The sequence below is a fragment of the Pseudopodoces humilis genome, chromosome 8 (assembly GCF_049639895.1).
Source record: "Pseudopodoces humilis isolate 2021_Gansu_Grassland_sample_001 chromosome 8, ASM4963989v1, whole genome shotgun sequence".
In the NCBI taxonomy this organism is placed as follows: Eukaryota; Metazoa; Chordata; class Aves; order Passeriformes; family Paridae; genus Pseudopodoces; species Pseudopodoces humilis.
The window spans coordinates 25,174,738-25,187,286 of record NC_142207.1 but is presented as its reverse complement, the minus strand read 5'-3'; the positions used below and the strand labels follow the sequence as shown (position 1 = coordinate 25,187,286).

The following is a 12,549-nucleotide window of genomic DNA, read 5'->3' as shown; positions in this document are numbered from 1 at the left end:
AGACATTTTGTCTGCCAAATGTCTTCTGCCGCAGTTACAAGTTTGGTGTAAAAGTATAAACTGCTTTCTTTTTCAATAACATAAACATTATTTGAGTCCAAGTGAAATAATTTTTCCACTACTTTACGAGAGCATTGGTTGTTTCCTATCTTACAGAGAGAATGGGTGGTTGTTTATCTTTGTAAAATGCCATACCTCAACATGACACCAAAGCCTTTCTTCTTTTTCTTTTCTGGATCTTCATTTTCTTCCTTCTTTTTCTTCTCTTTGATTTTAGATTTGCCCTTTTTCTTCTCTTTCTCCCTAGTTTTTTTGTCTTTTTTTGCTTTGATTTCTGCATCTTCTATTTCAGGGTTCCCCGAAGGGGCAGATTCCACGTTTTGAGCTTCTTGACCACAGTGAGAGCTCTTATCAGAGCCACCATCTGCACAGAATGAAAAAGAAGCAATGAGGATGGCTACGGGCCACTGAAATACAAACATGTGAAATACAGCAAGAGTGTCTTCAAAGAGCTCAAATGACTCACAACACTTACTCATTTAATTGAATAATTTAAAAAGCAGACTAAACAGATCTAGTGGATTTAAATAGATTTATATTGTAAATTAAACACAGAATTATTTTAATGAATTGTTTTCTAGTTATTGTTCCTGATATAAAGATCCTGATACAGTAAAGCACTGTTCTATTTGAAATCTAGGTTGTTAACCTTCATAAGCTCAAGAAAACCATGTGCTGAGTTTCAAACAGAGAGCTTACTTCAGCAAGAGATCCTGGTGCACGCATAACCAACCTGTATAACAAAATGACTTCATTCACTCCCTGGAATCCTTCTATTTTAGTGGCTGAACAAGAAATGGATAAAATGTTCTGTCTGGCTGGAAAAGAGCCATGCTATTTCTATTGGGGGGCTCAGGATCCAAGCACAGTTTTATGCTCTATACTAAAGGAGATGCATTTCCAGACTGGGGTCTATAAAACCCATAGCGACAGAATGAGCAGCAGGGTGCTATCAATACACTCTGCCTTATCTACAACATGAAACAAATTTCCTGGCTGGAAAAGGGGGAATTGTAAAACAAGGGAGATAATTTTTAATGTAATCTGAAGAAAGCAGCTGCTTCTTGAAGTTGAAAAACATAATTATTTAAGGATTGAGTTCTAAATCCTCCAACCCACCCCTGCCCCAAAGGAGATCAGTGAAAGACTTTACACTAAACCCAGTCAAGGTTGGATGGGGTACTGCAGAGACAGCTCTATTCAGTGGAAGATGTGAACAGCTTTTAAAATGTGATCAGCTTAAATTGGACTAAATCACTTGCTCATGGTGCTCTATCGAGCTGGCCCTCAGCAGTGCTAAGTGAAGGTGGCTCTCTCAGTGAGTGCCATCAGCAACATACCCTCCTCTCCATCCTCAGGTCCATCGTAAGACTTGTCAATGGCAGCTCGGAAGCTCTCGTTGCATCCCCGACCCCGCACCACGTGAGGCCTGGGTCTGTGAAAAGGGAGTTCATTCTTCCTTACTTCAGCCACAGCAGTCTGAAGACTCTCAAGAGAACTGGACTTCTTTAATCCCAGAGTAGGACCAAAATCTTTGCCAGAAGAGTCTGGAACACAAATGGTTAAGTTTTTATAATAAAAACCACATAGAGAAATTAAACTAGTCAGATACATTTAATTGTGTACTTTATTACTTGGGGCCTTTGAAATAGTATGCAATCAATGTAATTTGTTCTAAAAATAACATCAAGTTAAACCTAGTTCAGCAGATATCCCCATTCAGACTTGGAGGGAATGGCACATAATTTACAGACCTGACAAAGTGCTGGGCAGTAGCTGGCTCGTTCTGTGCCACTGTAAAACTCACACCACTGATGAGAATGGGGCTGCTTCCCCCACCTTTGCCAGTGATGTCCAACTGGACACTGCTAACAGTCTCAAGGAGAGAATTATCTTTAGACTCACAAAAGAAAACCACTGCTACACAACAAGTGTTTTGCTTTTTAGGAGATGGGTTGTATGAATGGTTGATATTTTCAAACACATTTCTCCTGAAAGAAGATACATTATTAGTTCTCTCTAAGTTTCACCCAACCTTTTTCTTCAAGCTGAAACTGCTGCTATGATACTAAGATGCACAGCAGCTTTTCCAAGAAACAAGCCAAGCACAGGTTAACATAAATGATGTTGCTGTCACAGCTTCATTCCCTGATTACAGGCTTACGAAAGCACTTCACAGAAAAACAGAGGAAATACTGAGTGTCCCAAACATTCTCTCTCTTTAAATGCTTGACTATATGACCTTAGAAAGGCTTTATTTTGTGGCAGCATTTGTGTTAATTAGTATTAATAAAATGATAGTGGAATAGGTAAAGAACAAAATTCAATGAATAGATGCACTCCAATCAATGAAGAAATTCACAGTTTAATTTAAAAGCCTTTGCAGTGTCTACTTAGTTTTTATATGGCAGAACAGTAAATGTGTCATAGAAACACTGAGTGAGAGAGTTTGCCTTGCAATATGCCTTCTGTCTTTGAAAACTCAAGTGCTTTTGCTTTCAACTTTTAAGTAGTGCTAACAAAAGCATCAGAAGAACATAACAGAAGCCCTTCACCTACCTGTCCATACTGCCATGCCTGAAGGGATTCAAGGGTCACATAAAAGACAGGAATGTTAGCATGATTTGCTGTGATTTTAGCAATCCTAGAGTGCAAATAATTCTGAACAGCATGTTCGGTGAATTCTTAAAAGTAAAAAAGCTGAGAATTGGCACCAAATAGAGACTTGTCAGTAGTGTCTTCATAAAGTAATTTACACTTCCCTTACCTGCAGACTGATATGTAGCTGAAAACAAGTGGGGGGTTGGGGGTGTGTGTGGAGACAAACAGGCTTAAGGGAAGCCTGGCTGCTCTACCACACAGTGCAACAGTTTTTCTGTTCACTAATTGCAAGTCTGGAGTCTACTATTATTGACAAATTAGGAGGTGCTAAAGCAGAGTTAGAGGAATGACCTCTGTAGAACATAAAGGCACTAAAAATCACTAAAAACCTGCGCATCAGTAGGAGGCACTGCGGTGCCTATCACAGGCTGAGAAGGAGAAAAACGAAGGGAAAAAAAAACCTGGGAAAAAAAGGCCAAGTGGAAGGCACTGATGATCAGAGAGGAAGCTCTCTCAAGTTGCAGTCACCATCCAGCCTTGGTGGGCTGCTTGGCTCAGGGCCCAGCAGCCACCGGCAGGGCTGCAAACCGAGGGACACGCTGCAGGCTGAGCTCCCAGGAGGAGCATTCACCAGGAACAGCTTCACGATGACTGCAGAGTCTGCAAGGAAGGGCTGGACACATCCCTGCCTCCGGCTCGGCCATGTGGGCCCATGGCATTGGGAGGTCCAGCAGCCAGTGTTGATTCCAGCCGGCAGCTACAGGTGCCTGGCCAGCCAGAAAAGTACAGAAGTGTTCACACACACATCCCAGTGCAAGCTGTACTGCACTCAGCTAATGCTCTAAGCTCCATTACCTGAGAAAAGGGCCTCAAGTTAAATGCTGGTTACAGCCTGTTTTATATAAAGGCTGAGCCAGTTCTTCAGACTGGAAAACTGCAGTATATGAAGGCGTGTGAAATCCTATGAATTCCTAAGAAAATCCAACCAACACCTGAAGTTTGGAGTGACGCACTCACATGGCACATGGAACAGAATGAGCTGTGTGCTCAGCCTCCCCCCACACGCCGTGACTCAGACACCCGAGCACACTGAGGTGTCCTCATTTATTCAAAAACTTATGAGAACCCTTACTCTCAGATTGGTATTGAGCATTCAGCTGACCCATTCTAAGACTGTAATAATTTAGTAAGAAATTTCACTAACAACAGTAAGAACTTTGTATTTTTTTACAATTCAGCTTTTATTCCATTTTTTCCCGTCCCCTTTCCTTACAGAGCTGCAGTAATCACATATTAGGGCACAGCTGAAGATACAGGAGCTAAAAAGCTTCCCTAAGCAGGGAGACCTGTCCCCTCGCTTTCTGAGCCAGCATCTATTACTGGACGCTTTCCAGAAAAATGCACAAGACTCCATAATGGACAAGGACTGCATGCCAAATTCGGAAATTTCCTTCCCCTGCCTATGCCAGTACCTTTTTCATTTTTGCAGACCTTTAGAACTGCTGTAAGCCTGAAAACGTGATTATTTATCTCATAGGTAAAAAAACAAAAACAAACCAACAAATAAACACCAAAAACCCTCTCTTAGGTTTTACAAGTTATTAACAAGCATTTCTGGGGATACATGGTGTGTGTTTATATCTAGCCTTACCTGGATTTCTAATACAAAAACATTGTTTGGCAATAAGAAATTCAATTTCTCACTCTGTTAAAATGTTTCTTTTTATGGATTTTAAATTCTTGAGCTCTCCTTTTACTGCTTCTTGTAGTACAATGATAAAAAGCCAACTGAAGCATCCACTTTATTGTTTTTATAAATGGTGAATTACTTTATACATCTCTCCTGAATTTATAAGAGAAAAAAACAACTGACATCACTACCTGCCTAGACTGGCTGAAATCAAATTGCTGGTTCTTAGATGTTATCTGTAACTGATCATCCTTTAACTGAAAGATGGTGTTACACATACTTTAATTTTCTGCCTAATGCCAACATGGCTAACACAGATTTTTTAATTCTAAATGTACTGGTAAAAGCAAACCCGCTTTCTGCTCTTTTGTTACTATTATTAGTCAGGTATTTGCAAGATTATCTTTTTCCCACATCTGCATTTGCTTTCTCTTTTTTTGTAGCTCAGCTGAAGGAACTATGGCAAAAGCAAGATGCTGGCCATGAAAATAAAAGGGAAGCAAATGACACGGCATTGTGGGCAATGCAAGCCATCCCAAAGGCACGTACAGAGGGAAGAGAAGCCATGAATCACTGTCACTCTATATGAAATACAACTCCCTAGACACTCAAAAGGGTAAACATTTTATATATTTATCATTAACTTTATTTTCTAGATAATGTTTCTTCTTGAAAACCAAAACTATGGGAATATGCCTAAAGGAGAATATTTAGAGGAACATTTATGTGATCTAGACTGACTTATTATTTACCTTTTGAAAGACACAGGTAAAAGAAAAAAGCTATAAAGGAAAAAAGAAAGGAAAGCATCACTGAGACTGAGAAAATACAATAAACACAAAGTTGTAACAAATTATAAATAATTTGATTCTGATTTTACCAGTGACCTAAACACACAGTCCTGGTTCCTACTGTGTCTCTAAAGGACATGGAATGACTCACAGAAACATGTCTCAGTGATATGACAAGAAAGGAAGTTAACTTTATTCTCTGACTCCAGTATCTATAGATTCTTGACAATGACCAGGGATTGGATAACTAAGTTACCACCTTCCCAATCACACTGATCATGTGAAATGTCCATCAAAGGATGTTTCTTAGAAGGAATGTGTAAACACTTACGTTTACATTACTTTCCTGGGAAAGTAACTAAACCTATGAAAACAAGATCAGAAGGTTTAGTTTTCAGGGTGACACTACTGCATTGCACATAGTGGAGGTTCATGTGGTGAAGAGAAAACAGTTATGAAAACAATGAGTGTTCTACCCCGTGGAGACTGGGAAGCTGGAGAGAACATGGGACTGCTTTCAGCAGGCAAACAACTGTTTGAGCATGAAGCACTGATGGTGGCTTCTTTAGTGGTAGGACTCAGAGTGAGATGTGCTAACAGCTGCAAAGGAAGCAGGTACAGCTCAGTGCCTGCTCTCCTCTGGACACACACCTTGAGTAACATTCATGATGTTCAGCTTAACCCAGGCCTACCCCAACCTAAAGGACCAGCAAGACTGCAACATCATATGGCAACTTAAAGTACTTCACATTCCATTCTTTCTTAACCACTTGTTTAATGTAATTTCATTTATTCTGGTAGGATTCATAGTATGCACAATTACAAAGGATTTTTTCCTCTCACTAATATTTTTATATTCAGCTAGTCCTTCAATCACCCACCAATTCAATGCGAGAATTATTTAGGAAGGAGGAATCTGAAAGTCATTACATCTTTTAGCTTGTGATTTTTAAATGAAGAGCTTTAATATAAGAGTTCTGTAGAAAAGTCTCAGATCACACAGTAGCTTTTTCTTCAACACTGATTTATACAGGTGACATTGAAAAGATTAAGGGCTTGATGAAAAGCAAGAGAAGAATCACTATCTTGCACTTACATATTAAAGACAAGATATATAGTTTTGCTCATTTAATAACTCAATCTAAGCATTCCAAATAATTATCAGAAATACTGAACACAGAACAACCCTGCAACTGACAGAAAAACATAATCTAATAAAGAGAAATCAAAGCATAGGAGAATTTAACATGTTCTCTGATTGTAAGAGACAGCTACATCTCCAGATTTAAAGATATTTCAATCTATTTTACTACATGTAATGATTGCAATTTAGCCCACATTTGCACAAACCGCAGTTTCAGCTATGAATAATGACAGATCACAATTTGGGGCCCAGAAGGTATGCTGAGCCCTAGCCAGCTGAAAAGGAAATGCTTGGAATAAGGTAGCCATTAGGCAAGAAGTGAAAATGCACTATTGTCATCTTAGAAACCTATGCTGGTGTTGCTGTTCTCTACAGTGCTATCACTAACCAACAACAATAACGCTGCAATGAAACATTTCAAAATGAATATGTAAGGCATTTAACATCTCAAAAATGCTAACAAGTTTTCCAGTGCAACAATATTAAAGCTAAGAATTAGAAGCAAAGGCAGAGGTTCAAGCGAAAGCCTCAGTGAAGGGGCATATGCACTTCCCAGGTTAGTGCTGAATGCCAGACAAAATGCAGCCAAGTCTGTCTTTGCATAGAAACCCTGTGATCTTATCTGCTGAAATAATTATTTTTCTTAATCTGGTTACAGAAGTCTACCCTCTCCCATAACCTTCCATTTCACAGTATAGCCTTGCATCCAGTGCAGTTTTCCTAGATATCTGAATCCCTCTTTCTCTAGCAGATTAGTGTCCTCCCTCTAGCTGGTGCAAACTGGAGCACTTGCCCTTCAAACAGGTCCCAATATAAATCAAGCTACTTATCTTGTACGAAGCAGGAGCTTTCTCCTCAAGGATATTTATGTATAAACTGACTTTAGATATAGCTGTTACAACCTGCTAGAGGAAAATTGCAATAGGAGAAGCAATGCAGACAGGAAAAAGTCCAGTTTTTAGAAAACAGGATTCCCTAGTGGGACCTTGTAAATTGATCAGTCTGGAACTGAGTAGTAGCAAAAAAATTCCAGTACCCTGTGATTGCTTTATTTCTACTTCCACACCCGCCCTCTGAAAAGGTCAAACATTTAAATCCAGCTTTAAAAGACTGGGAAATGTGACACTTTCTGAGACTAATTGATATAAATGATGCTTCTCAAACTAAACCAACATTTTTGTTCCCAGGCCAAAGTTTAACATGAAGTAAAGAGTCCCTGCACTAATATTTAAACAAAGTCACTTCTGATGGTATGAGGTTAACATCTAGAGTGTTACCTTTGATCTGTGGGACAGATGAGGAAACTTCTTCAGTACCAGAACAGCAGAAAGCAAACCAAAACTTACATTAAAATCATGGTTATGGTCTATTTTGTTAAGTCTTAGGCCTACTTTGAAATAAGCTGCTGAATTATTACTCAGTCTTAATCATCAAGCCTGAAATAATATTTTTAAACATTACTAATTTAAATCAGAAGTAACAAATTAGAAGGATTCAAGAAGTTCATATTAAGCTTTGTGTTTACGTCACTAATTTAAAACTTTTTTGAGTTCTTTACATGTGAATGCAGAAAGAAATTTGAAACAATCATATTGCTTATAATTCAAAGAGTGGTATGCATTAATTTTTGGCCTGGGCACATTTTTATAAATACTTACATAAGCTGCATGTTAAGATTGCTTTAAGTGTTGTTTGGCAATTAATTTAGGCTAATGAAAAAAGGAAGATGATTATTGTAAAAAAAAAAAAGCCAAGGCAGCAAAGGAAAATACATTTCAATATCAGCAATTTAACTTGCAATTAAAAAAAAAAAATCTTCCTTATCTGTGAACATTAAGAGAGATTTTTAACAAAATAATCAGGAAAAGAATACCTTTTGCTAATCATGGCATTGCTTTTGTACACCTGCCCACACTTTGATCAGTGAATCCTACATGCTTGAGATATTTATGAGCTCTTTTTATTGCTAACCCCACCACCACCAAGCTGCCCAACAGCCGCTCTAATTTAAGATGCACTAAATATTGTTGCCATGGGTGACACATGAACATGGAATAAGGCAAAGCTCTGCTAATAAAAAGGCTTTCACAGCATTTCAGTCCTTGCTCATAAGTAAAGTTAAAATTTATGGCTTTTAAAATACTGGATCTGAGAGAGGTCAGGTTAAATGGCTGCTAGTAATAAAAGGAATCAATATGCCACAGCATCTGAAGCAGCCAGCAAACTAAATAAACACTTCATCCAAATCCACTTGGCCCTAAATTAAAAGAACATAAAATACTGTATTTATTTTGTTTGCCCTCCACCAGCCTGTAGTTCGCATCACTACATCCGCTAGAATTCTACACAGAGCAAGCAACAAGCATATGTTGGCCAAATAGCAATTAAACTGTGTGTCAAGGCTAGGAGCAATTAACTGGGCATTAACCTTATCAGGGAACCACTTCTGGATTAGCCAGCTACAAACAGGCAAACATCTCAGTCTGGGAAGATTCTGCAATGTGTATTTACAAAAGCTTCAGAGGACTCAGACTTTCTGTCTCAGACCCATACAGAGTAAATGAGCCATTTCCAGTAATAACCTTTAATTCATAAACCCTGAACAAAACCAGAATCACCTTTTCCAGTGATTAGTGTGTCCTATTAGCATAGGAATGCAAAACAATTTGTTCCTTACAGCACTTTAAAATAAAGCAGACTAAAAGAAGCAGTGAACTTGCATCTTTCAATCCATATCTACATTTCATTTGGTTTATAGATTGACTTCCAGGAGAATTTATGAAAATCTATTTTCTTCTGTTGATCTATTTGTATTTCAAAGGAAAGTACATAGGTTACGTTTCAGTTTAAGAAATTAATGGTTTTGCTTGAAGTTGCAAGCAGATAACCTATAAAGGAGGTAGACATACACCTGTAATCAATCTATCTCTATTAAAACAGAAACACAAAGGCCATTCACAAAGTCACGCATATTTTTGGAATTGCTTTGTTTATGAAAATAGTGTTTGTCTTGAAACAGTTTTTAAAAGTTCATTTCAAAAATCCAGCTCTTAAATGGGAATATGCAGAATTTTGTCAAACCTACTATTAAATAAGATAAAGAGTTATCTGACACTGCTGAGACTCAAAATCCCTGCAGAATCTGAAAGGATTATGAAGGTTTTCAGGAAAAGTCCTCAGCAAAGGTTCCTTCTTATTTCCTACTGAGATTTTTAAGATCATTTGAATGCTTATAAAGTTGATAGCACTATTTTATTACGGATTCCTCAAAGCTGAATCCATAGTTGTAGTGATACAGGGACTTTAACCAAGCTTCATTTTACATGCTTCAACTTTTTGCTTTTTTTCCCCCTCAAACTGTCCTCTGTACTGAAACTTCTTCACTTGCTTTCATTGCGGAGATGAAGATTGTTTTTAGAAAAACAAAAAGCCTCAAAGAATACAGCTCCCTCTTGCCACTAATTAAAGTGGGAAAAATTCTTCCATTTGGGTAATAATTTTCCCCCCTCTATTCACCAATAACTCAAAATATACTGAAAGGAAACCCTTAAAGCTTTGCATGCAAGTACACTGTGAACCAGATCCTTCACTGCAACTTTTAGGAAAGGAAAGCTTGATTTTCACATCTACATTTCACATTCTTCTACCATTAGCTGGATCTGGGTAAATTCGTATTTTTAAGGCTTTCTTCTATAGAACTGAATCCTTAGGAAAAACAAGACCAATTCATGGCCCTAATGGCAAGGGAGTCTTCCTCTAAAGAGCCCAAGCAAAGGATTTTGCTAAACTGTTCTGTAGTGTGCAGGCACGGACTCACACCCAGTAACATCTGGCTGTCTTTTGAGTTTTAACAGACACAACTGGATTACATTATTACACTCCCATACTTGCTAAAAAAACCCCTCAAACCCAGCAAAATACTACTTTAGCTATAATGGTTAATTTTAAGGCCTAGTCTGTACAATTTACAGCATTACACTATATGTTTCAGCATCTGTAAGAAGTTTGCATCCCCCTTGCTAGTTATGTCATCATGTGTCATTTTAATGGAAAGGCTGCATTAAAAAACAACCCGCTGGAAAGGATAAAAGATATCCTAAATAAAGACCATTTCATAAATCTGTGTATTTTGAAAATGTTACAATCTTAGATGCTTAACAAATGTGCACCTAGCCTGTAATATCCCCCAGGGAAAAGGGAACTTTCCCATATCTCTAAGCTTAGTTTTTCCTGCTGCAACTTTCAGTATTCTCAAGATAGTATGCTATTAATTACCAAGTTATGTATTAAGGACCTTTCAATATTCAGTTCTGCATTGGTACAACATGTTTAAATAGCAAATTAGAAAAGCTAATAGAATTGCTGCATGGAACAACTTAGAATATGATTTAAACAGCAAATCAATATAAACTTTTCTTACCCATTTGTCTCACCTGTGTATAAATGTCATTCCTCTGTTCTCTTTCACTAGCCCAATAAATGGAGAGTAGTAAATGCACACACATACAACATGGCACCAGACTGCAGAAATGTGGTGTCAAAACAGAAGAAAGGGTCTTTCCAATTCTTCTTGGTTATGTCCTTTATAAACCAATGTGGACATTTCTGGAGAAATTACTCAACTTCCTATCCTAAATTATGATCAAAAGTTCTAAATTACTTCAGGATGGTAAGCAGCAGCCACAGTGATACTGCAGCCAGGACAGTTTGGTTAAGCACAGTCAAATGACATTTTAATACAGACATATCCAAGACAGCATGTCTTAGAAAAATAAAAATTTCCTCTAAGCTAATATTAGCAGAAAACACATCATTCTGTTCAGTGATCCCATACGTTCTTGAAGAACAAACCAGAGTCTAGCTATGGGTAGCTCGGGATGATCCAGTCCTTGAAGAATCAGATGCTTGATCAACTCTGTCAGAAGACTGATACAGTGCCATGGATCAGGTGCAAAACTCAGTGCCCAGTTTCATCTACTTCAGCTGTTTGGTGGTTGGATCTTTGGATGAAATTTCAAAATCTGGTATTACAAAGGCAACTTTTCTACAGAAACAGGCAGGTTTTTCAAATAGACAGCAATGCAATCAAAATACATCAGTACAGTGAAATATCCTGAATTAACACTGAACTGTAGTCTTTGTGTGGAACAGTTGACAGTAACTGCAATTTTCAAAGGCCTTAATCCAAGATCGATGCCTAGACATGCTCAAGGGACTCCAGATGTAGGACAGGTAGGTCAATTTTCAGTCTGATTCAAGCCTCGTGACCAAATCCTCAGCTGGATTAAATGAACACTTTTCCACTGTCTGCCATCTTATACCAGCTGTATCTGTCTTTTGATCACTGTACTCTGCAAGTGCCACATTTTGGCATTACTGCCCACAGAGAGGCTGGCAACAATAACTCATTTTAAACAAGTTACAGCATGAGCGTCAGATGTTAGTAAGTTCAGCCTGTATGGATTCAAAGTAGTGAGCTGTAGATTAAAAAAAGCTTTTTGTTCTTTTAACAATCCAGAAAGCCATCCTCAACTACACCCTGGACTTGCTAAAAGAGTAAGAAGAAACAACTGGGTTCATGTACCTTTCAAGGGGAACCTGTTCACTCACTGAAAGTGCTGTTTTCACTTAGTTCAAGAAATCAAATGCCTGGAAAGAAGTTAATAGCTTCAGAAGTATAAAGAGCACAAAGATGCATCATCGTAGATTATCAGCAGTTTTGAAACATTACTTCATGCTTTAAACACATCATCATGTGTGCATTCTGAGGCAAGAGCATCTCTGCCAACTGTAGTTCACAAGAATAGTTTGTTGCAGTATTTCCCCCTGGGTTATTTTTTATCTTGTGTGTCCATCTGGTGAGTACAGTCCGGTTTAAAAAAAAAAAAAAAAAAGTTAAAATAATTTGGAAGACATTTATCCACATTGCAGTAAATTTTTACTGTGTTCTTTTTCTAGGTATACAGCATTAAAAAATTAAGAAGTATTAACATATTAAAAAAATCCAAACAAACCACACTTTCCAAGCAATGTGCTTTGACTTGTTCTTTTCCTTATAGTAAGTAATGGTTTCTTCCTTTGCTGATGTTTTACTGGGTCTTTGGTCAAGACTGATGGAATCCATCAGATAATGCTAACTCCTAAAATAGGAATCTGCAAATCCTTAATCACAGCTTTAGTTTTCTCTGAGCCTGACAGTTTACTTTAGCAGGGCCTGACCTCTAGTCAGAGCACCTTCATGGAGTCAAAGTAATGATATTAAT

At 38.0% G+C, this 12,549-nt stretch overlaps 1 protein-coding gene across 4 annotated transcripts in view; it reads right to left on the bottom strand.

Moving 5' to 3' along the window:
• PARD3B (par-3 family cell polarity regulator beta) overlaps positions 1-12,549 on the bottom strand; it is a 393,522-nt gene that overhangs the window by 135,652 nt on the left and 245,321 nt on the right. For all 4 annotated transcript variants that reach the window (XM_014249455.2, XM_014249453.2, XM_014249454.2 and 1 more), the window contains 2 exons: positions 1,401-1,607; positions 196-424 (listed from right to left, as the gene is read on the bottom strand). In XM_014249455.2, coding sequence (XP_014104930.2) covers positions 196-424; positions 1,401-1,607 — 436 coding nt within the window. The remainder of the gene's footprint in view (positions 1-195; positions 425-1,400; positions 1,608-12,549) is intronic.